The sequence below is a fragment of the Paramacrobiotus metropolitanus genome, unplaced genomic scaffold (genome assembly GCF_019649055.1).
Source record: "Paramacrobiotus metropolitanus isolate TYO unplaced genomic scaffold, Prichtersi_v1.0 Parri_scaffold0000048, whole genome shotgun sequence".
Taxonomy (NCBI): domain Eukaryota; kingdom Metazoa; phylum Tardigrada; class Eutardigrada; order Parachela; family Macrobiotidae; genus Paramacrobiotus; species Paramacrobiotus metropolitanus.
The window spans coordinates 973,986-998,166 of NW_026570268.1; the positions used below are offsets into that span (position 1 = coordinate 973,986).

At 44.4% G+C, this 24,181-nt stretch overlaps 5 protein-coding genes across 5 annotated transcripts; 2 read left to right on the forward strand and 3 right to left on the reverse strand.

Moving 5' to 3' along the window:
• Positions 1-244: 244 nt before the first annotated feature.
• On the forward strand, positions 245-5,863 carry LOC129591774 (uncharacterized). Its single transcript, XM_055487577.1, has 8 exons — positions 245-373; positions 1,681-2,020; positions 2,074-2,321; positions 3,232-3,360; positions 3,446-3,691; positions 4,055-4,180; positions 4,495-4,624; positions 5,113-5,863. Exons 1-8 carry the CDS (start codon positions 245-247, stop codon positions 5,340-5,342), a joined length of 1,578 nt encoding a protein of 525 aa, XP_055343552.1. The 3' UTR covers positions 5,343-5,863.
• Positions 5,864-6,064: 201 nt separating this feature from the next.
• LOC129591794 (spidroin-1-like) lies at positions 6,065-7,719 on the reverse strand. Its single transcript, XM_055487604.1, has 3 exons — positions 7,540-7,719; positions 7,287-7,360; positions 6,065-6,829 (listed from the first exon to the last, which is right to left on the reverse strand). Exons 2-3 carry the CDS (start codon positions 7,358-7,360, stop codon positions 6,349-6,351), a joined length of 555 nt encoding a protein of 184 aa, XP_055343579.1. The 5' UTR covers positions 7,540-7,719; the 3' UTR covers positions 6,065-6,348.
• Positions 7,720-7,915: 196 nt separating this feature from the next.
• Positions 7,916-10,443, reverse strand: LOC129591793 (ribosomal RNA processing protein 1 homolog A-like). Its single transcript, XM_055487603.1, has 5 exons — positions 10,134-10,443; positions 9,992-10,071; positions 9,427-9,573; positions 8,830-9,116; positions 7,916-8,302 (listed from the first exon to the last, which is right to left on the reverse strand). The coding sequence occupies exons 1-5, from the start codon at positions 10,363-10,365 to the stop codon at positions 8,056-8,058; spliced, it is 993 nt and encodes a 330-aa protein (XP_055343578.1). The 5' UTR covers positions 10,366-10,443; the 3' UTR covers positions 7,916-8,055.
• A 1,361-nt stretch (positions 10,444-11,804) lies between these two features.
• On the forward strand, positions 11,805-13,264 carry LOC129591836 (DNA endonuclease RBBP8-like). Its single transcript, XM_055487664.1, has 2 exons — positions 11,805-12,208; positions 12,711-13,264. Exons 1-2 carry the CDS (start codon positions 11,969-11,971, stop codon positions 12,912-12,914), a joined length of 444 nt encoding a protein of 147 aa, XP_055343639.1. The 5' UTR covers positions 11,805-11,968; the 3' UTR covers positions 12,915-13,264.
• Positions 13,265-13,672: 408 nt separating this feature from the next.
• LOC129591784 (transcription elongation factor B polypeptide 3-like) lies at positions 13,673-18,321 on the reverse strand. The gene is made up of 8 exons (XM_055487593.1): positions 17,906-18,321; positions 17,755-17,811; positions 16,448-16,856; positions 15,894-15,944; positions 15,627-15,829; positions 15,040-15,121; positions 14,755-14,976; positions 13,673-14,176 (listed from the first exon to the last, which is right to left on the reverse strand). The coding sequence occupies exons 1-8, from the start codon at positions 17,987-17,989 to the stop codon at positions 14,127-14,129; spliced, it is 1,158 nt and encodes a 385-aa protein (XP_055343568.1). The 5' UTR covers positions 17,990-18,321; the 3' UTR covers positions 13,673-14,126.
• Between the last annotated feature and the right edge of the window lie 5,860 nt (positions 18,322-24,181).

The following is a 24,181-nucleotide window of genomic DNA, read 5'->3' on the forward strand; positions in this document are numbered from 1 at the left end:
CCCGGTTGATCAGTGGTTTATCTCGATAAACTCAACGCGCAGATAGGCGAGGAAATGATAGTGCTGTGCATGTGTTGTGCTGGTCTTACCTCCATTGGCGGAGAACCAGGACGGCTGTGTTCAACGCAGCGCCCCTGATCGAGCGAATACTCCTTTCTACCTTGTGATATCTGGCAAATTCTCACTTTTATCATTACTCTTATCACACTCACTCAACATTACCGTGTCATACGGTTAAGCGACGATGAAGCGCAGTCGTCGTGCGATTCCCTTGAGCCAGACGGAACTCCTGCCTGGCCACGATGCGGACGACATGCAGACGGCCTACCTGGCTAATCTCTCCAACCGGACCCTGGGTTTCGGCCGGAACAAGGTGAGGCAACGATGGGCATTGTTCGTCGACTGATAAGTGTCTGTATGGTGTGTTGGGGGAATTTTTCTTATCGATTTATCATGACGTGAAATGACAGTGCAGACAGCTGCTGCGCTGATAGTGCTCATGTTTTCGCTGGCGTTTTCTCGATAAGGATTCCAATTTTCCGTTCACTTTTATCGTGTTTTGACAGCCAACAGATGTGGCTTTGTTGTTTTGATTTTTCTGTGTTTTTGTCACTTTGTCTGGTGTGTCAGCTGAATTATTTTGGTCGCGGGGAAAGTAGGTTAGGGTTGTGTGGCGGACTGCGGCCCGGTGGCGCACGCCGTGGCGACAGGTGTTTGCCACTGTTCCTCCGTAAATTCGGCGTTTGACTGTACTTCTCTGTACGCAGGCGCTCCAATAACAGCGCTTTGTACAGGGAGTAAGTGATTAGATTCTTGTTTTTTGCGGAAACTTTTCCTTAGTAAATGTGGCGCTTGACGGTAGTTTCCTGTAGGCGGTTACACTAATATGGTTTTATGTACAGGGTGTTGATAATTCGGTTTTTGTTTTTCGTGAATAATAGATGAAAAATATGAGTTCGAAGTAAAAAGTGTATTTTTGGGTCATCGCGTGCATGCTGCGGACGAGTGTAGCGTGCTGGGATGACGTTGGTAAAACAAGTGTTTTTGAGACTTTCCAGCTGGTTAGGAAAAATCAATATGCTCTCCCAGGTATGTTAGCTTTCGCTGTTGAAAAGTTGTTGAGTTGATTACGAGGAATATTAACGCCCGCGGTCTTTTCCCTTGAAAAAGCGGCATTTGAGTGATTTATTTATTTTTCTTTGTGTATTTACGATTATTAACCACTGGACAAACTAAATATCAACGCATTAATAAAAAAAGCGGAAACAGAAACATTTATTTAAAAGAAATAGAAGTAGTAAGACAGTAAAATTACAAATAATAAAAAAAATAAGTAAATAATAAAAAACAAAGAAAATTTAAAATACGAAACAGTTTTTTTGAAAAATCTCAAACTTAATAGCAACAAAAATTATTAAAACCGGTTAGAAAATTGTTCTGGTGAAACGTAATAAAAAAAAATATATTTCACAGGAATAGAAACTAAAACAGAGAAATGAAAAACAAACAATACTTACGTAAATAATTTCGCAAAAATCCTGTTTTATATTACCTATCCTATCCTATTTTATATTATCTATTTTATTTTATATTTAGTGAAAAATAAATGAAAAATAGGGTAAATAAAACTTGAAAGGGAAAAATATATGAAAAATGAAATGAAAATGGAATAAATTGCAGTTTGCCAGTTCGTCCGGCGTGCCGTCGACCAGCGGGCCGCCGCCGGCCACCCTGACCTTTGAGAAGCTGCTGGCGGCCATCACCCCGCCCCCGGAGCTCCTCCCGAGCCAGTGGAAATCCGCCCTGGACCTCCAGACCCGCACCGTCTACTTCTACAAGGTAGACCTGGAGGGCGACGCCCTGCGCATCACCAAATCCATCCGCATCCGCTGCCGGGAGGCGGCGTGGCCGCGGCCCCTGGGGCAGCGCAGCAGCGCCCTCCTGATCCCCTCCCTGTACATCGGGGAGATGAAACTGCATCCCTCCTGCGCCACCATCATCCTGGGCCACGAGGAGATCCGCACGGAGGAGGACCTGATGAAGCTGCTGCACCATGTGGACTTTTGCCCGCAGAGTCTGGCCACCCCGCCGGCGGGGAGTCGGAGGCGGGCGGGGGACGGTATTCGCCGGTGGAGGCGGCGCGGGCGGACGAGCCGCTGCAGCTGACCACCGGGCCGCGCGGGCGGTACGCGCGGGTGGCGCACAGTCCCGGGGGGTCCTCGGGGTCGCCGGTCAGTCCGCCCGGGGGGTCCGTGTACAAGCACGAGGCCGCCGAGGAGTCGGGCGACAGCGGGGATGAGGAGAAACCGGTTAATTTGCAGGTAATTACGAAATCCACAACATCGTGTTAAATAAAAAAATGCATCAGCAATTAAACTTCAAATTGATCGAATTATTATGAGATAAATGATTTAAAATAATATAGAACAAAAATAAAATAATTTTAAGATTAAAAACAATTTTAAAGTTTATAATTTTTAATTATAACTTCAAATTTAATTTTTTATAATTTGTAAATAACTTTTTATTTTAACAATAAATAAATTAATTTAAAATAGAAGTTTGAGTATAAATTAGTTTTGAAAATTTTTTAGGTTAATTACAATAGAAACCTGCCAAAAGTTGATGTACAAGCCCATCCAACAATTCTTTGACCGCTGTAAGCGCAGCGCATATAAATCGCGCACAGTAATGTAAATACGCATCGTAGTGTAGTGGCAGATATATTTATAAATATTCAACCAATAATAATATATTAGATCACAATTAATAGACCATTATTAGACCAACGTGGAATCAATCATCTTTTGCCCGGGCATGTTGCAGTCAGTAATTTGAAAGTAATATGGATATTAAGTACCACCGCGATGTTGTATTGCAAAGCAATTAAAGATAATACTGTTACAAAAGCATAAAATTAATATAAAAATTGTGATGGCAATAAATCATGCTAAACATATTATATTGTATATCACAGATACAGTAACTGCAACACATGCAGATTTGTTGCTTATTTGCGCTGAATACGCAGACCCATGTGGCGTGACGTGTCGAAGCACATTAAATGGCTCAAGCCCACGTTTCTTTAAATTCCCGCTTACAGCGGTCAAAGAATTGTTGGATGGGCTTGTATAAACATACGGTATAGTGTAATCCATTTCATAAAATTTGCGTAAAAAATATTAAAAATAAGAAAAAAATATTTGAAAAATGTTATATTTATTTTGGTAGTTGAAGTCGACGCTGCCGTATCCGTACACGTGCGCCAACTGTCACGTGGACACGACGACGCTGTGGCGGCGCGACCAGAACGGGAATCCGGTGTGTAACGCCTGCGGACTGTACTTCCGCATGTACGGGGTGGGTGTGAGTTGATTAATTCATATTTAATTCTGGGAAAATGCCGGCGTCTTGTGGTGGAGGAATTAACGCTGTCTGAACATAGGTGGCGCGGCCGGCGACGATGCGGCGCGACAATATCCGCACGCGGACCTCCAAGAGCCGGCTGGGCGTGTACGTCGTCAAGCCGGAGCATCCCGAGCACGGCGGCGGCGGCGGTGGTGGCTACCACCCGCAGCTGGCGGTTGAATCGCCCCAAGCGCCGCTGCAGCCGTCGATGCTGCGCCGCGAATGGCAGCTGGACACCGAGCCCGAGGAGGAGGCCCCCGCCCCCGAAAGGGGCTCGCGACGGGTACATTATGGCCTAATAAATAAATTAATAATTTTTCTATTTAACTAATATTATTGGAATTATTAACAGTATTATAAATTATAATTGTTATATAAATTATAAATTTTTTTATTTTTAATAGTAATATAAATTATTTTTAATTTTTATAATTGATTTTTTAGGCTAACTGAATAATATCAGAGTAATTATGAATTACCAAAATCAGTTATTTTTTATTATTATTAAGGATGCAATTATAAATCAGTAATTAATAATCGTGTAAATTCTAATTTGTACGATTTGTTTTTTTTGGGGATAAATTAAACATAACATATTTAATTATTAAAATAAATTGTTTTTTTGTTATTATTATTATTCTTGCAGGCGAACGTGGTGCGGGACGACCAGGTGTGCAGCAACTGCTCCACGCGCAACACCATTTTATGGCGCCGCAACGCCGACGGGATGCGGGTGTGTAACGCCTGCGCTCTCTACGCCAAACTCCACGGGGTGCGTTGCATGTGTTGCTGTTCATAGTTTTCTTGTTATATAATATTTTTATTTAATTGTATTGCCGTCTGTTGAATTTTTTATCTATCCCCTAATTTTTTACGCTGGTTGTGGTGTAGTGCAGCTCTGTATTGCGGTCATAATCGTAGAGAAGCGGCTTAACTCTGGGAGATAACGGGTGATTGGTCGGCTCGTGGCTTTAACGAGAATACCGTGAAAAATTCCTGCCTTTTTTTCCTAGGAATATTATTACATTTTCAAAAACTAATGCTGCTTTATAATATCGAATGAATCTATGGTAACATATTGCGCAGACGCCGCGTCCGCCGGATTTGTGGCGCGAGGAGATCCTCAAGCGGAAGCAGAAGCAGAAGACGCCGCATCGCGGCATCAAGAAGAACAGCAACGGCGCCATCAAACGCAAACTGGCCGCCAAACCCCCCGGTAACCCGCCACGCACCAGAATTTTCAATAATTATCCAGGAATTATTTTTCTATATTTTTACCAGTTTTCTCGTAATTTTTGCATAATTGATGCGTATAACCAACAATTCTTTCTCTATTTCTATTAGTTTGTTATAAGTTTTTGTACAATTAATGCATAATTAACCAACAATTTCTTTCTATTTTCTTACCAATCATTTCTTAATTTTTTGTACAATTAATTCGTAAAAACTACTATTTTTCAGTAATTTTCTGTTAATTTTTTACAGTTAATGCATAAATTAACCAACAGTTCCGTTTTATTTTCTTATCCACCATTTATTATTTTTTGTCCAGTTAATGCATAATAACTACCAATTTTTTCTATGTATTGTTATTAATTTTCTGTTAATTTATTATAGTTAATGCGGATTTAGTTAGTGATTTTTCTTATATTTTCCTGAATTTTCTTATAATTTTCCTTATAATTCATGCGTTTTTTTTTGTAGACACGAGCGACACGAAACCACCATCCTGGACCGCCACCGCCGACGCGTCGCCCCCCGCCCCCCTGGGAGCGGACCCCCCGTCGCCCCTGGACGACGCCGCCCACGTGCGGCTGGCCTCCATGATCGTCGACCTGCGCCGCGACAAATCCGCCTCGCCGACCGCCTCCTCGGAGGAGGACGCGCCCCTGACCGAGGCCCCGCCCAGCCACGCCCCTTTAACCGCCGTCTGACCGCCCCCGGGGGCCTACCTTAAAAAGACTCGGTGCCTAGTCGCCTGGATGACCTCACTTCCGGTCCGCGTTGGTTTCGTCGACTCTCCGCCGCATTGTTTAATCAGCACGCAATCTCCGCCGAATCTTCTCACTTTCTGACGAATTTCGAATCTGTTTCGCATCCTGTTTAATCTCCGTTCACTCCGGCGTGGTGTGATCCCCATGTTTAATCTCGCAGTGCAATAAAATAACGCTATTTTCTAATTAAACGCAATTTCTCCATTTCTGTCTGGGTTTTTTTCTTTTTTTTTCGTCGTCTGTTTTTCGTCGAATTCTTTTTCGTTGCAGTATTTTGTTGCCTGGTGTCTGCCGGTTTTTATTTTTGTGGCAGTTTTGGTGTGTGTGACGTGTGCGATTTCGGATTTGAGTTTTCTTTTCATTTTTCGATTTTTTTCCGTTTTCGTAGGTTTGCAGCCAGTGCACGTTTGTCGGTTGCTGACGTTTTTCAAGTTTGCAAGTAAAAACGAAATGACAGCGAATTGGGCGGAAGCCATTGCGACAGACGTTACGCCATTTTTTAAAAAAATCGATTTAATTTTATTCACCGCCCAATTTTGGTAATCAATTAAAGAAAATCACGGAATATTCAATGCGGAAAATATCGGAAATATACTGTACACGTATTGGGCGGATGCCATAGCGACACAACTTGACCACTATTTAATATAAGGAATTCTTGAATTACATTTTATTTCCACGTCTTGGGCGGTTAGCATAGCGACTCGTGCAGCAAATCGCCTTTTTTTGGTTTCATGTTGGCCGCGTTTGCACCAGGCAAGAACACAAGCCCGAAAAATCAGAAAAACTGCCAAAAAACTGGAAAAAAGTCCCGAAACTTCCACGAAAAATCCAGAAAAATTCCCCGAAAAATCCAAAAAACTTCCCCAAAAAATACAGAAAAAATTGCCAAAAATTCGGAAAAATCAGGAAAAAATGCGGAAAATTCCCCAAAAAATGGGGTCTTTTATCGTCGACCGAAGCTGCCGAATCCGCCCATCCCGCCGTATGAGCCCATGCCGCCCATGCCCCCCAACCCGCCCATCCCTCCCATTCCGCCTAATCCACCCATTCCGCCGTATCCGCCCATTCCTCCCATCCCGCCCAATCCCCCTAGGCCCCCGTATCCGCCGCCCATGCCGCCGAGCCCCCCGAAGGCCCCGCCGTAGCCGCTGCCCAGTCCGCCGTAGGTGGAGCCGAAGCCGTCGCCCATGCCGCCGTACATGTTGCCGTACATGTTGGCGCTGGACCCGTACAGTCCCCCGTAACCGCCCAGGGCGCTGCCGCCGCTCCCGTACATCCCGCCCAGGTTAGACCCGAAGCCGCCCAACAGACCGTTGCCGTAATTGCCCACGCCGCTGCCGCCGTAGAGGGAGGAGTACGGACCCAGACCGCCGCCGCTGAAGCCGCTGCCGCCGTACATGCTCGGATAATAGTCGAAACCCGTCCTACCAACGCAGAATAAATACAAATTAATTTCAAAATAATAATAAAAAAACCCAGAGAAATAATGTTATAAAAATAAAATACAGTACTTCGAAGTATATAAAAACAGTAATTACACCATAACGAAAACATAACCTTAAATGATTTATTATGACAAGAAATCATCGAAAAGTTTTCATTTATATAATCTACATAACCGTTTTATTACTTCACACAAATGATTATGATTAACAAACATACAGAAATAATTCAACACATATAAATAAATTTTTTCGGTATTTTCCAAATAAATAATATGCAATAGATTGCTTCTACTACCGGTATCTACACAGTAATTAATTCAGAAATTAAATAAGGAAGAACTACGTACAGTATATGCGTTCGGTAAATCCGCAACATATATGTATCATAATAATTAATTTATGGAAGATTTTTCTCTGTTAGAATGCAGACACTTACGAGCCGAGGGAAGAGGAGGAGATGGCTAAGGCGCCGGATAAAAGTAACGACACAACGCCGAGTCGGCACAGCATCTACACCAAATATCACAAACGTTAAATGGAATCAAATAATTTCCACAGTACACGTAAAAGTTTTAAAAAATAGTTTCCACAAATAAAACCAATAAAATTAATATATACGCGTACAGCAGCCATTAAAATTAGAATAAATAAAAAATACATAAATAAAAATTAATTTTCACTTAACTTACTTTTGTCAGTTCAGGGAGCAATAATCCAAAAACGAACAGCAAACCAGGAAAGCGAAGGTGACCGGAAGAAGAGCCCGAAAAGTGTATAAAAATTATAGCTCAAACCGAAGATTAAATCGTCTAATAACGGACGACTATCGAATAATAATTGTACAAGTAAATAAGCGTCTTTACTGCGAAGAAGCGCTGTATATTATAAATTATTGTATCGGATGATCTGTGTGTGTGTGTGTGATGTGGGTCAGCGGCACGACAATCACGACCGTTGGAGAATACAACCGAACGCCGCTTCCGTTGCCATTGGTCGGCCGGCTGTTACTCTTACAACGCACGCTCGTCCGTGGCCCGCTTTTCCTCCGAAATTCACCGTAAATTCAATAAATCGGGCGAATTATTCGGCAATTTTCACATGTATAATGATGTATTTATTTAAACCAGGCCGCTACGCGCCATTCACACCGACAACTCAATACTCCGCCGCAAAAATGCTCAAGATAAAGGCGAATGAAGCGCCGATCACGGCGCAACAGGATCTTCGTCTTCCACTTCATCCTGGTCGCTGGCGACGGCCGCCGCCGGGCGCCGGAAGTGGGTGTGGACGGTGTATAATGCTCGGCGGTTCTTTACCGGACAGTGCGGATTCTGGCCCAACTGCAGGGCGTACGTGGCCACCGCCTCCCGGGAGAGGAGGGCGTGAACACGTGGGAAGGTGGCCGCGCTGGATTTCAGGAGATTCCGCTGCACGGCGTTGCGCAGAAACATCCTGTTCATCAACAAAAAAAGGCCTAAATTACCCGCTGAATTGATGGAACACTGAATTCACTCATTTTAACAAACAATTTACGGCTGCAAAAGAATGAAAGTCAAGTGTGCTAAATATAACTGTATGATGAAAACTGCAAAACACAAAAGGAAATATAGGTTCATAGGTCAAAAATAATTAAAAATCAACAAGAATAAACAATTTACAAAATATAAGCTAATTTTTGCGTGTTAAAAAATTCTAAAATTTTACAGTAAATCGTTAAAATTGAACAACTGGAATTAAATTGTTAAATCAATAAGAAGCAAAATAAAAAAAACACATTCAAAATTTTTTTAATTGATCACTAGATTCGAAGCAAAATAAACAGAATGATAATATCCGTACAAAATTAATAAAAATTATAAAAACCACCAGCACTATCGATAGAAGTAAGAAAATCAAAATTATAAAAATCAATAGCACTATCGATAGAAGGATAGAAATTACAGAAACGCGCGCGGCATAAACATAAAAACTGCACTGACGTGTCGGCATCCAGAAGGACATCACAGAACACCCGGAACAGCCCGTCGACACACTCCCGCCTGGCGTCGCCGGCGGTGGCGTCCTCCTCGCCATCCTCCGTCAGCGTCGCTTCCAGCTCGGTGAGGAAGATCTCCGTGAGGAAATTCTGCAGACCTTCCGCACACACGCCGCTCTCGCCCGACAGCACGTTCTGCCGCAGCACCAGCCACACGTGCTCCGTCCACCGACTGCTCCAGCCCGTCTCCCGCAGCCACACCACCATCCCACGGAACATCCGCCGCGTCAACTGTGCCAGGAAAATCCTCACAATTTATTTATTGATAATTCTCTTATTCATATAATTCTGTTTATTTTTCCACAGTGTTTTATTTACATGTATTCATTTAAGCATTTGTTTTTAGTTCTAATAATAAGTACTAAAACATACGAAAAAGAAATACACTAATGAGGAAATTAATAATAAATAAACACTAACAAAAACCCAAATGAAAATAATAATATGAAAGATATAATTCAGAAATTATTCATAATTTTGGTACCTAACTGGTGATTATTATGGATGAAAAAAAAACCAAGAAACTGGTCGGGAATTTTACCATGAGGAATTTATCCAGTCGGAAGCGGTCGATGCGGGAATATTCCCGGCTGATGGTCAGGAAGAAGGCGTCCAGGAATTTCACCGCGCTGAGCTTGTGCGCCGCGAAGCATTTCAGCAGACTCACCATTTTATCCGCCAGCTCTTCCTGCAACACAACACATCATCGCCTGAATTACTAGAAGTATACCTTGCAAAACAAGCCAAACCTATATCGATTGAATCGTTAAGTATTTTCAATTACAGTAACATTTTGGCCAATTTTCAAACACGCCGTCACTCGTCAGCTGCCAGCTGCAACGAGCTGTCATTAAAAACTTTTAAACTAGAATTACTAGATAAAAATTATGAATTTTTTTACTATTTTTATTTACAGAAATTTCGGATTTATCTAGTACAGAACACTAAGAACAGGCTAAAACTGTAAAATAATAACATAAATAAATGATAAATTACTGTACTGATTTTTGGTATTTCCCCATGAAAAATTAAGTAAAAAAATTTGGGCTGGACCGGTCACCGATTGTTGTTATTGCGAAGACGAGAAAAATACTGAAACGCCTTACATGAACGAGCGGTTTATCGGCCATCCACAGGCAATAATACAATCCCTTCCACAGCACCATCAACTCGTTCTTGGAGAATCCTACGAAAATCACCAATAAACCAGCTGCTCCGCCACTAAAACGCTCTGAACTTTTGACTGACGTTTTCCCTGCTGGCACTGCGACTGCAGCCAGCGGAAGAGATTGCGCATGGCCCGATCGCGCTGCAGTTTCTCGTTGGCGGCCAGCTTCTTGGCGAAATCCAGCTCCACCGCCAGCGAACCCAGCTGCAGCTCATCGATCTGGTTCTTGGATTTCTTCGGGTGCCGCGGATTCGGCGTGCCTGCAACATCCTCCGGCTGCTTCCGCTTTTTACCCATCTCACTAGATTTCATGTTACTTTCAGCGTATTATGAAAAAAGAAGTTGTAAATATGAAAAAGGTAAAATAAGAGCGTTTATCGGTCTATGAAACTGACAGCTTATTGAAATGAGACAGCCTGAAAAACATGTTCATTCACGTTGAAAATACCGCTACCACGCTGCACGACGCAAGGCGGTCGCGCGAACCGCAAGTGTCGCATACACCGACCGCCCTGTGATACAGTAGGTGCCCAGCTTGACTTTTGTGCGCACTGCGCGCTTCCGTCAACAGGAAACTTGAAATTTTCATTTCGTCGCATTCTTCTTTTCCGACTTTCCATCGCTTTCCTGATATTTCCTCCCATCAGAGCGGTATTGATTATTGTCGAGTGCTGATTATTGTCTCCTTGGGATGGTGTCGGTGGTACGGAGGAGGTTGGGAGACTGTTCAGACTGAGCTAGCACACCGATCAGTGGAGGCTGGCGTTGCAGTGTTGATTTCGTTGTTGACGGGGACATGGCAGGTGCGGAGTCGTTAACACTCCCGTTGTCCCAGCCGTCTAGTTCCAGTGCCTCTCCCCCGCGTGACGCCGCCATTTGGACCGAAGCGCGCACTCCCAACGGCAAGGTACGTCCCTCTCGGTTGTTGTTTGCGTTCTCCGTACTGGCGTTGGTGACTTTGCCATCAAAAGGGGTTCTTCACGAATCACGTTATTAACCAGCATTTTATCGTAACTAGTTGTTAGAGTTTTTCTAAATTTTCCCTTAAAAATATTCTTGCGGCCTTGCCTGTATATGTCCCAAGTTGCTCAGTTGTTCAGCCAATTTTTTCCTGAGAATCTCAACTGAGTTATTTAGTGACTTGGACCAAGTCACTAAATAACTCACTTGGTCCCTTTGATTTTGATAGCCTGTAATTTGTACAATTAATTTTCTAGCGCGGCATTTTGTGTTGATTTTTTGTAGAGATGTTTTTAATGCTGAATTAATGTCGCTTGTGCAGTTTGCCGATTTGCAGTCCTGCACTGATGCATGTTTTTTTGCAAAATTATTTTTAGAATTTTTAAAAAAAATTGTTTCTGGTTTTTTTATCGACTACTTTTAACTCGTGTTTTTAATATTTTTAGATTTAGTTTTCTTCAGATTTCTAACCAAATTCTTATTTTCTTAACGCTGCAGTGATGTGCTGTATTTTCTTTTAATGGGCAACAGCCAATGCACATATCGGTATGCTTCCGCAGGTTTACACTAATTAAAATGATTAAATTTTAATTAAATGATTAATTTATGTTTTTAAAATGAGTAATTTATGTTTTTATGTAATTTTGTGCAGGTATATTTTTGCAAGTACATTCTGGCGGAGACGGCCTGGAGTCTCCCCGTGGGCGCCCGCGTCTACACCCCCCAGGCGCCCCCCTCCCCCGCCCTCCCTCCGGACCCGGTCCACCCCCCGCCCCTCCCCATCCCCGCGGCGGCGGTGACCCGCGATCTGTCCGGCAGCAGCAGCGACAGCGTGCAGATCGTCTCCACCAAACGCCCCCTGCCCGCCTCCTCCCCGGCCTCCTCCCTCTCCCCGCCCGCGGCGGCCGCGGTCCCGCCGCGCAAGAAATGCCGCGTGCCCTGGCGCCAGAAGCGGATGGGCCCCTCCGACACGGCGGAGATTGATCTGTACGGCAACCGGCCGTCCGACTACCGGATGGGCAGCTCGCAGACCATCGTCCTGCACGCGTCTGATTCGGAATCTGAGCCGGAGAATGCGGCGGAGGGCAGCGGGTCCGGGAGTGGGGATGGGAAGGAGCCAAAGGGGTTTGTCAGTCCCCCGGCGTCGCAGCGCAAGCGGCCCCTGCAGACCAATACCTGCAAAGTCTGCCAGCGGGTAAATTATTCAATTCTTTTTAATAATTATTTTGCATTTAATTTTGAATAATTGAATTTAAAATGAATTAATTTAATTTGAGAATCGAGTTTTTCAATTAATATTTGTGAATACAAAAAGCATTATATTTAGTATTTTCAGATTAGAATTTAATCATTGAACTGTTGGAATTTTTGAATATTTGTTTTCAATTTTAACCATTAATATTATGAATCTGCTATAGCTCAGTTTTTTAATATTATGAATTTGCTATATTCGCTATTAAATTTTTCTGAATAAACGGATAATAGCGCTTATTTTTTAGAAATTTAATTTATTATCGAAAGATTGGTTTTTCTGGAATTAAAAGTTGCTTCACTGAAGCCTAATCTTGGCCTCTTAAATAAATATTAAATAAAAATTCGTTTGTTAAAAAATTTAAAACAAATCTGGTTTACGGATTTTTGGCAGACAAGGAACAAAAATTAAATTAGACAAAATCGAAATTTTGCGGTTTTTGCAGTATTGGCGCAACGAAGACGAGCGTTTGCCGGGCCAGTTGGCGACGAAGCACGTGGCCTCCTGCAAGATCCACGGCAACAAGCGCCGACCGCCCAACACGCCGGAGAACTTTTGGAAGCAGGCGCAGTTGACGCCGCCCAAGAATCCCGTCAAACCGCCCGTCTACGAGTACGAGAAGCGCCAATACCGCAAACGCAACTCCTGAACGCTGATTTCTGCATGGCACTGTTTTCGACAGTATTACTAACCTTTTTGCTCAAACCACTGGATCGTTGATTTCTCCTGCATTTTTTTTATTTTACTGGTATTTTCTCGCGTCGTTTGTTTTGATTCTGATCCGTAGAAACTGGACAGTTGTTGGTGATTTTATCGGGGAAGTGGGCGCGGCTTAATCCGCAGTAGTAATAATTAATTGCCATTTAATATAAATTAATTATTATTGGTAGTAAATTATGGAAATTTTATTCGGAAATTTATTGCTGCGTTATTCATGTTGTTTTCTGGGATATTGGATATAATAACGACGAAACTGGTGGATGGTTACGGATTTTTATTAGCAGCTTGTAATTAAAACCGTCTATGGAAAATAGTCAGTCTGTTAAATACAATAATAAAATAATTAATTTTTGTTTCTTATAAAATAATATCATTTATTGGCAGTAATAATGGGCATTTATTGGGAAATTAATTGCAGAATTTATTTTTCCCATATTAAATTTGATTTAAAATTACGGAAGAAATCAATTGTAAAATAAGTATAAAAATAATAAAACAATTATGAAAAATCCATAATAATTTTATAAAAAGGCACTAAAAATTCTTTTGACTACATCCAAAAAATTTCTGGCGGCCAAAACCTGAACAAATTCAATAATATCAGCAATAATAAAAAACCTAAAAATTCTGGAAAAAAATTCGAAAAAAATCCTGAAAAATACATTCTTAACGACGAAATCGTTTTGATGGTTCGCAAATTTAATTTCCGCTGGTATGCAGCAGTCATCATGTAAATAAAGTCATCTATGGAAAACAAATGGGTCAATCTGTAAAATATTCAAAAGCTGAGAGAGAGAGAGGAAAAAAAACCGGAGAAGTACAACAGAAGAAATTCCGCTGGGTGAAAATGACAAAAAACAGCAATTAATTCCTAAATCTGCCAAGCTAAGTAAATCACAAGGAAAAAGCATCACATCACGCGTCCGTGGCTTCCCGCTCGCTGCGCTCGTCAACCGCAACCGCCCGCATATACAACAAAGCCTATTACAATTTCAGCAAGAACAAAGCGGCGATGAAAATTAATCATAAATTTCTAACAGCGTGTGAAGTCAGGTCGGCGATGAAAACGGATGATGGGGGGCTGGCGACGTTCTGCACTAGAAAAACTATGTAGAAACCACAACAAGATAATCCCGGATCCTCAGCGGAAACGATTCTTCAAATCCTTCAGCGTCTTCGCCATCATCGGCGCTGCACACACAATAACAAATCAATATACTAATTTATTCTGAATTTTTTATACATTTATTTAGGTAATTCCATTTTTATTGTCACCGTTATTTCTGTACTAAAGTTCCCATTTTTTTCCAAAAAAGTTAACTATTTTATTATTAAAGTTAATTTAAAATATTTTACACTAATTCGAAGGACTTCAGATAAACTGATAAATTATTAGTAAATGCTAAATTAATAATGATTAAAACAAAAAATAATTAAATTAAAATCTGGTATATATTTGGCTATAGAAATGCCTGTTGATTTCCGGTATAATAATCTTTTAATTTTATTCAGCTTCCATTTACCGGCTTTATTTTCGTTACTCTACTGTTTATTTTATTTATAGTTGTTTCTTTACGAGAACGTCTTTTTAGTTGTACAGATTCAGCTTTTATATTTTTTTTGGCTATTTATTTGAACAGATTGTATTTCAACTACTTTATGAATTATTCGGTTCATTTTTTTATTTTCTAAAATTCTTAATAGCGGTAAATAATAAAAATAAAGCAAATTAAATTTTTAAAATAAACTGAGTGAGTTTATTTGTTTACCTGATTTTTTGCCGGTGGAGGCGGACGAGGAGGTCCGGGCCCCGCCCCCTCCGCCGCTCGAGGTGCCGGCCGAGCCCCAGCCGCGGTTGCGGGCGGGCGCGGGCGGCACGGGCATGGAGCGGATGGCGGCGCGCGCCTGCGAGGTCTGCGCCAGGCGGGTGAAGCGCGGACCGCCCTTGCGCAGCAGCGACCCGTCCAGCACCGCCACCTTCGTCTGCCGCACTGCACAACACACACCAATCAATCCAAATGAACATTTTCATGCAATTGCAATTGCACACGCACCTGGCGCCGCGCGGGCCTCCGTGTTGGCCTTGATCTTCGTCCGCAGTTCCTGCAGTTTACTCTCGCGCTCGTTCAGCTTCCTCTGCAACAACACCAACAGTCAGAAAATAATACTAGAAACGCGCTATAACAAAAATACAACATTTAATATTCAAAAACGAAACATCCCATGAAAACTTAGAAAATACCGAAAAAATCAATCATAAAAGATGAGAAAAAAATACAGGTAAGTAAAGTTATAGTATACTATATAAAATCAACAGAAACAAAACTCCTTAATAAATTAAAAAGTACTGGAAAAAATCCTTATAAAACAGCACTACGTGCAATGAATTAATTCTGTTGCAGGGCATCTATGTGTAAAACTGACCTTCGTACTGAAGCCCGTGCACTACGTTATATTAACCATAAATAATAACAATAAGAAATCCGTAATGATTCAGAAAACAGGGGGAAATGCAATAATTAAAATAGCGATGAGAATACTTAAAATTCTGCAGATCATTTCAAGGAATTCTGGCGATAAGTATTGGAAGAAATTCCCGTATGTTGCAAGAGAGAACGGTTGCTGAAAGCGGCCAGCTTACCGCGTACAGATCGCGCCAGCACTCGTCCTCGTCGTCCAGTTCGGCGGCACGGAAGTCCTTCTCGCAGTGCTTGATCCACAGCTCGTCGGCGTCCTCGACGAGATGCGGGTTGTGGTGCTCCAGCGTGCGCAGCTGCGGGGCCGTGCAGGCCTCCAGCACCGGCTTGATCACGTGGTACGGCACCGGGCCCATCTCCTCGATTTCTAAGCACACACGCATGTTCACCAACGTTCAGCGGATGTCAAAACAGCCACTACCGCCGCTCACCGTCAATGTGATCCATCAGGACGCGGATGCAGAGGTCCACCAGTTTCGGTACTGCAACCAAAACCTCCTTTTTTATTTCCTTTCGTCAACAAAAACAACAGCACAAAAAACAAAGCAAGAAAAGTTTTCAATTAATAAAAATTCATCGTTTTAAATCAACGCAAAACTCTAAAAAAAATCGATCAGTTTAATATATTTAACGAACAGGTGGCAAGAAAACACTAGTACAAAAATCTTAATTAAAAAAATTGCAGAAAACCCAAATTTTAAAGCCTGAAATGAATAAAAGTCCAATTAAATTGAGCAAGTAATCCCGGAGCAACTGCAGATACTTGTGTGTTTATTCGGTCGGTTGAATAAATAAATTAAATTCACAGGAACGCAATAAACAAACGATCAGCCTAAGAAAACTGAGAGAAAAATTAAATTTTCGCGTTACATATTAAACCTAATTTAATATGTAATTAAATAATTTTTCAGTTTAAATTTTTCTGCCAACTGGTTATTTATTTGATTTATTTTACAGGAAATTCTTTTATTTTTCAACGACCGACCTTGAACGAAGGCCCGCTGACGGGCGCGGCCCGAGAAGACCTGCGTGCGGCCTTTGCGCGAGGTAATGGCGTAGGCGTCGACGGGGCTGACGGCGGCCAGGGCCGGCGCCGGACCGCTGCCGGCGTAGCCGTCGGCGGCGCTGGACAGCAGACTGCTGATGTCGGGGTCGTCCAGACACGGCAGCTTGGCCAGCGATTCGTCCAGGGCCGATGAGGGGGAGGGGGCGCGCTTGCGGGAGGAGGAGGCGCTGCTGCTGGCCGGGGGACTGCGGCGCTCCGGCGGGCGGGGCGCGGCGGCGGCCACCGGCACCGAGATGGACTTCCACTTGATGATCAGGTCGCGCGCCGCCCCGCCCACCTCGTCCGGACGCTTCCGCAGCCCGTTGACCACCTTCCCGATGCCCGTCTCCTGAAAACACACCATGCATTCGCCCAGGAATAAGGTTGAATACAGTCGTTGTATACATATTAATATTATTATTAATCTGCAGTATAATTATCTGTGTTATTTTATTACTGTAGCCGCCCGCACAAGTTGCCCCACAGAGTGAGGTATACGGATATTTGGCCTCACATTGCTCGCTGTTCAGCGCAGTGTGTGCAGGGAGAAGGCAGCGGCCGGATCCGCCAATGGAGCAACTTGTGCGGGCGGCTACAGTACACTTCTGTCCATGTTCATTTGTATTTATTTTGTTCGATCAATATTTGCATTGTTTTTGTTATGCAGTTATTTCTTATCATAATGGGAGTGTCTAAGTTTAGATAAAGCAAGATAGCTGTTAATGGATACACCATTCTGATACGAATAATAATATCTGATATCAGCGCAAAACCCTGAACAGGCAGTGCTGCCACTGTGAGCACGCATTAAAATTTAAACTTTCCAGTTTTTACTTTTTTATTTGCTTCTCAAACACGAGTAAATCATGTTTTTCTCCTTTTGGTGCAAAGGGTAAATTAGCAAGATAAGTTCCAATATCAATCGCAATAGCTGAATAAATCCTTTTAAATAGGAAAATTTTTATCCGTATTACATAATATGATAATCTAATAATTAATACCAGTACCAATCTATCACACTGGCACCACCAAAGACACGTTAAATTCCTAGGAAAAAATGCTGAAATAAAATCAGCAAAATTCTGCGTCATCCAGTACCTGGCCTGTATAATTTTCTCAAAATTGTTTTGACTCGGTTAATGCCAAATGATCATAAATCAATAAAATCATAAAGCAAATACGCAGCACTGAATCCTATGGTAACAACCCCAACACAGGGATCTGCTGAACAACATGATGAAACTCACCTTCAAGCAGAAGACGCTCATCTCCAGCTCATCCAGCCCCGAGAGGACCTTCAGCATCTGCAAAGGGACACGTGCAGCATGTCGCGAACCAGTGGCTGATGCAGAAAGCCTATAAGGCTAAACATGTTGAAACACGTTCAAACATGCTGACCTTGTGCTGGTCGTCGTTCTCGGCGTAGCGCTCCAGTTTGCGCTTGAGATACTCCACATCGGCCAGCAGATCGTGCTCCTCCATTCCAGTGGATCCAGGCGCAACGTTGAAGAGGGAATCAACAGGCAGTAATCCAACCACAGCGCCCTCACGACGTCATCGCTCCCCTTTGCAGTGATTTCTTATCAGGCACAGGCTGTTTCGCGGATGATGAAATACACGGTTCCGTGGATAAAACGAATCTTCAAGGTATCTATGACGTCAGTGAACTGGTTGGTGGTCGGTTAACGGATGTCAGAGGGTGAGAAATCGAGAAATCGGAAATGAAATCGCGACCAACGAACGACGTGCTCTGCTTGATTACACACAGCAGTCAGTCAGTCACAGACAGACGCAGCAAATTGCCAGGGCAGACTGCGCACACATTTGCAGTTGGCAACTTTGCCCTGCGCAGCATGCGGCTGACGCCACGTGGCCGCCGCCCGTATGTCGATCGACGCGTTTTCGTTACGAGTACTGCATGCAGCTAGCGGGGGAAAGTTACGTGCTGACAAACCGTTAGTGAGCACTGAACAGTGCATGGTTTTCGTTTTGGCTAAGGCTATTTTGCCGCAGTATTCTACAGTGTGTCAAAATAGCCTTTTGCTATTTTGCCGCACACTGCGCTACAATAGCCTCTCGCTATTTTGCCGCATTATGCGCGGCACAATAGCCATTTGCTATTTTACCGCACACTGCGTTATAATAGCCTTTTGCTATTTTGCCGCAGTGTACTCGGTGTTACGGCTCGTACAGATAGCAAAAGTGCTGTGCTGCGGCCACTTATTAACACTCCCACTGTTGGCTGCCGATTCGGCAAGTGAAACCGCTATGTAGCCCGTAACGTTCATGATCGTTCTCCTCATGGTTGACCTGCATTCCTGTAAAAACCGATTACCTTTTACATATAATTTCATTTATGATTCAAAAACATTTCCAAAGTGAAAATTTCAAACGAAGAAAATTCGAGAACTTCCGACGGTGGAAGCAATCACAACCGCCCGGTGAGGCAACGCAATGCAGTTTTCATCTTGCAAATTTTTACAAATTCCCGTTTTTCTTCTTTGATTCCGTTCACAAAAACTGTTTTTTCTGTCTTCGTTCGGTTAAGAAAATAAGAATAAGTGGTGAAGAATCATTTCCAGTTGAAAATTTGCCGACTGGGAACCCTACTGGCGCGAAATCACAATGTCTGCCTGTACGGCACCTAGGAATATTTCAATATGCAACGTCAATCGAACGTGGAATAGTGCGAGTGTTAAATTGCCTAAGTAATAAGCTTTAGCGACTATCGCAGTGAGATATAGATTGCCGCAGTACATAGTTTATTGTTAATTTTTGCGGCCGTCTCCTGAACCGCAAAAGACGTGTAATATAGGACGAACCACCACCAGAAGTAATCGCATCCAAGCATCGCGGCTAACTAGTCCGGTGTCGCCTGCACACAAAAACGGTGTGGTGGCTGGCCCGTCCTTTCTGCATATCCGGTGCAGTACACTGTACAGCAGGGGGTGATGGCAAACGCCGTTTTTCCGCCAATTCCGGCGATCTTCGTGTAGTATCCGAGCGGTTCCGTCTTCAGGTTGTTCTCTTTGCAGAACTACGGGACGATAAGCGAGGTCATGGCTCCGGGTTTCAGCGTCGCTTTGTCAGTGTTGTTTCCGATCATTAGCTCGCGTGTCCGGGCCGGCACTGCAATCGCTGGACGATGCTGAATCGGGCCCGGTATGGGCACCGGTCGCACAACCGTCTTCAACGGTATCAGCGACACTTTGCCAGGTAGGTTCTTCATCCGCTAGCGGCCGGTCTATCCGCCGTTTGACTTCCCCATCTGACCAATGCAAATCTCTTCTACCGGTCGCATGGTCACGCTCCTTGGGGCCCGTTATCGTTCCGCCCGTGCTGCCGAATAAGGTCGGACGAAGCCATACGTACGATCTGCTACATCCCAATTGGCTCGCTACCGAGCGGTCGGGAATCTCGTTTCGGTTGGATAGTGTACCGGTCGTCCGTGCTGTCCAACGCGGCCTCGGCAGCAGAGCTACCTGGCCAACCAGCGCAAACGGTTGCTGCTCAGGCACAATCATGCTGCCCGGCGCTCTGTGCTGCACGTGCGTACTGGTGCTGCCCGGCGTTGTGCTAGTCCATCCCGTTGTAGTTATGTTTGGCGGGTTTTGCGAAGGTCGTCGGCCGAGTTAACCGCCTGGATTTACTGTTCCCCGACATGCCTATTGGCAGGGAACCGTTCCGATATGAGTCCATCGCTCATAATTCCGCTCCAACCAGTTGATATACTCGTCCGTCGCCTCCGGTCCCGACCGTCGTGACGCGCCCGGTCGATTTGGACTACCCGTGCCCAACGGATTGCAGACTTTCTGAGTTTTTCCGTTCCCTCTTCACTGGCCGGCCCAGTTTGGGCGAGTTGGCCTTTGCCAAGGCCACCACGGCCGCCTATTATGCAGCCACCACCTGGCAGGCCTTAGTTCCCTTGGTAGCCCTTGGCTTTCGCCGTATCCTTCGCCGCTGCTACGTTAGCCCACGTGCAGGTCGGCTCGTTTGCTGGTGAAAATAGATCGGTGCGAGTCGTCCGAACGGCTGCGTTCTACGAGTCCCGCTCTTTGCGGCTAAATTCCTCGTATCCGGATCCCCGGCTACGTACCGCGGACGTACAGGTATTCATCCAGCATTTCTGGTCACGTCGTAAAACTGCTCTGGCGTCTTGAATCCCTGTCGGTACCGCCGGCCGTTGACCTCGGCCAGAGGTTAATGTACTTCTTCCGATCGGCGTTTATGGCCACAAACTTGGCCAGACGTCGAATGGCCAGCCGTCCTTCAGTTTAGCCGCTGCTGGCTGCTGGTACCAGTCCGCCGCGTTTCCGGTGGAATCTGGATTAGTTAATGCTGTTCGGCCGATTGACCAGTATCAGCGCTCGCCCGAACAACTGCGATTCGCTGATATTGTGTCGACTCCGGATCGGTTCGACCACTTAGTCGGTTTTCGGTTTCGGGCGGCATCAGTCCAGTTGTCCCGCCTGACGGTACCTTCTGCCGTTTCCGACGTGCCGACGCGTGTTGACTTCTTGGCCTCTTGGTTCTGACTGCATCGCTCAGGGCGCATCTGCGACCCTTCCGTCGAGACGTCCACTTCTTCTGGGTTTGGCTTGTACGCCTTACATCCGCGGCTCGTCCGATCGTGTCGATACTGGGACTGTTCTTCCGTCAAATCCTCCGACTGTGCTTCTCCGGCACTACGCCGGCCAACCAATTTGTATTGGCGACGAGGGTCCTCCTTGGTGTCGGTCGTCGTAATCGTGCTGACGTCTAATGAAAGACCTATCCAGAATTAGTGGGGTACTATCCACACTGACCGACCACGCCACAATCGGTAGAGCACTCTTGGGATCACAAACTGTTAGGGAAAGTTTTAGATGGTAGTACTGATCTGGTTAAGGAAGAAAGGAAAGGAAAAAGAAGAGGTCCGGATCCAGGAATCCCTGCTGCAAACACGAGAAAACACCAGACGAAGAAGAGCATACGTTACCTGACTTCACGCTAGATGTTAGCAAAAGCGGTACAAGAGCAATCCATCAACCTAGTAATATAGGGCATGAAGACCGAAGAGACCTAAAGGTCACGGACCAGAAGGGTCACGGGATGCAATTGGGAGCTAGTGGGTAACCTGTTACGCCACGAGACTATCCGAAGATGGTAATGCATGTCGACGAAGTAGAGGAAAAACACCTGACATAGGTGAAAGGCCGCCAAGAGGTCAGTTAGCAAGAGTCCTCACTTGGAAAGAGTAAACCAGGGCAAAAGTCTGAAGTTAATCAGGTCGTGAACAAGTCACTACTTTTGTTGGAAGAAAACTCTTGACATTTGTATGGGCGATGAGCGCCTTTTATAGTCTTGGGCACGCGCAGGTGCGACTCTTCGTACGCGCAGGTACGGTTCTGAGAACAATAGGGATTTAGAATCTAGACAATGCTCTACGATCACATACACGTGGACTAGCCAAAGGTCGCATCAATACAGCATTAACTAATCAGTCAGCTAGTACAACAGAACAATAGGTAAAGCTACGCCATCTAGTCGCGGTCACGTCGAAATGGCAAGTCGTGGTCAAAGTTCTCTGCTGGGACTTTTTCAGAAGCATCGACTCGGAGTCGGGGTCATGACTCGAGTAGTCGTTGTATTAAAGCCTACGCCTAAGCCTCGGGGTAAAAGCAGTAGAGTAGTACCGATGTGGACGGGGCTAGTACGCCCGAACACGTCAGTGCACACCGCTGTCCGGCTGGCGCTTCCCGACGGATCCCGTTGATGTTGGCCTTAGGTTCACGCCGGCGTCGGCAACTGCACCGTGTGTTCGGGTCGGCAGTGTTCGTACTCTGGCTATCGTAGACCGCGGCCCCCTGCGGCTGCTAATCCCCTACAGCTGGCTGCTGTGCCGAACCGAGTTCTCCTCCAGCTAGACCGGGCTAATGTCCAGTAAAAGCGGTCGACTGTTCCTCCAAGCCGTGTTGCATGACGGCCTGCTGACAGACTGGGACGAGCAGCTGTCGAGTCCAAACCCTTGTTTTGTTGGCTGTGCCGGCGGGAATAGCTAAAGGCTATTTTACCGCAAATACTGCGGCAAAATAGCCACTTCGTTTCGTTTTTCGATCTACTAAATTGCCGTTTTTCTTTTTTTCTGGTTTCTTTTCGGACGTTTTTCTGGTTTTCGTTTTTCGATCTACTAAATTGCCAAATAGAAAATTACTTTATTGTGTGTATCATGAACCCTTTATTTCTGCGTGCTTGAGCTTCTGGGACTTGGTGCAACGGGTCTAGTAACTTGTTGAAAGAGATCGGGAAAAAGTTATGCAACAGAACGGGAGATATGTCCGCTCCACTTGTTACTTTATCTACGCGCCAATGCAATTTGTGTGTGATTTAACCTAATAATGCCCGGTGTTTTGTCGTTTTGGAAACTGCTGTTTCTTCTCAAGCGAACTGGAATGGATTTCTTATCCAGATGGTGTCTTTACAGGCGTTGACATTTGTAAACGTACTGAATAAAGTTGAATAAATAAACGTACTGAATAAAGTTGAATAAACTCAGTAAAGCTCCATAATCCATTCAGCGCTGTACTTAAAAGTTAAAGCCCAAGTATATCGGAAATGACAATACGGCTGACCTTTTAATTTTCAACCGCAACCGTCGCTAACCATAAATTAATAGGCAGACAGACTGACCGTTTCCGGCCTTTCCATCTTAGCCAAAAACACATTTTAACCACATGCAGCTGGCAAAACAAATTAAATTTAATCAGAAGAAACAACTAAGAACGTACTTAATACATACATAGACATACATGGTACAGGTACTGTATTTACACAAGTTTAAGAGCCACCAAAATGGCGGAAGCCGTAAACAATAGCGCGCGGCTTCTTTGAAGTTCAAAGAAGCCGTCGGATATTCTGCGCGCACCCGGACTTTTTTGTGGCTCTTAAACTTGTGTAAATACAGTAAAAGGCAAAGACATTTACAGCACGATTTAGAAGCATTTCGGTAAAAAGCCGATGAACGGGATGTAACACAAGAAAAGAACGGCGCCACCTGGAACCACAGATTTCTCTTCATGCGCTGTCAGCGCTGATCACACGTACACACACTTACGTTAACAACTAACACTGAAAGTGGTACGCATAAAAATATTAATTATAGATTAATTCTAGGCACATTAAGATTGTATCGGGCGTCATACTGACCGGCAATATAGGATAATTACGATTGTCACGACTTGAAGGTGGCGGCATAATACGTATTTATTATGAACCGCCACTGAGGGCGCAAACAACCAACTGATCGTTGTCATCAGGACAACAATGGCACACTGCAACCGCAGTTGCCATGCTGGACAACACACCACATAGAGGTCACAGAGGACACAACATTCTCGTGACGTCAGTGCCACTGCACTACGCCACACGCCCTTCACTTCTGAAGTGCTAACAAAGAAGTACAAATCCATAGTCATACTAGTCAAAGCACGTACGTACAGATACAAGCACAGAATTTTCTTAGCAACGATCATTAATTCCATTTTCCGTATTAAAATGCACAAACTCACTCAACCTGTACAATTGCGTCCTTGTACGTACAACTCGCTAATTCTCCCTTGCTGGTGAAGGTCATCTGGCTGGCTCTCCGAGTCCAGCATTCACCAAACTCTTTCCACGCCGTCCGTCTCACCGCGC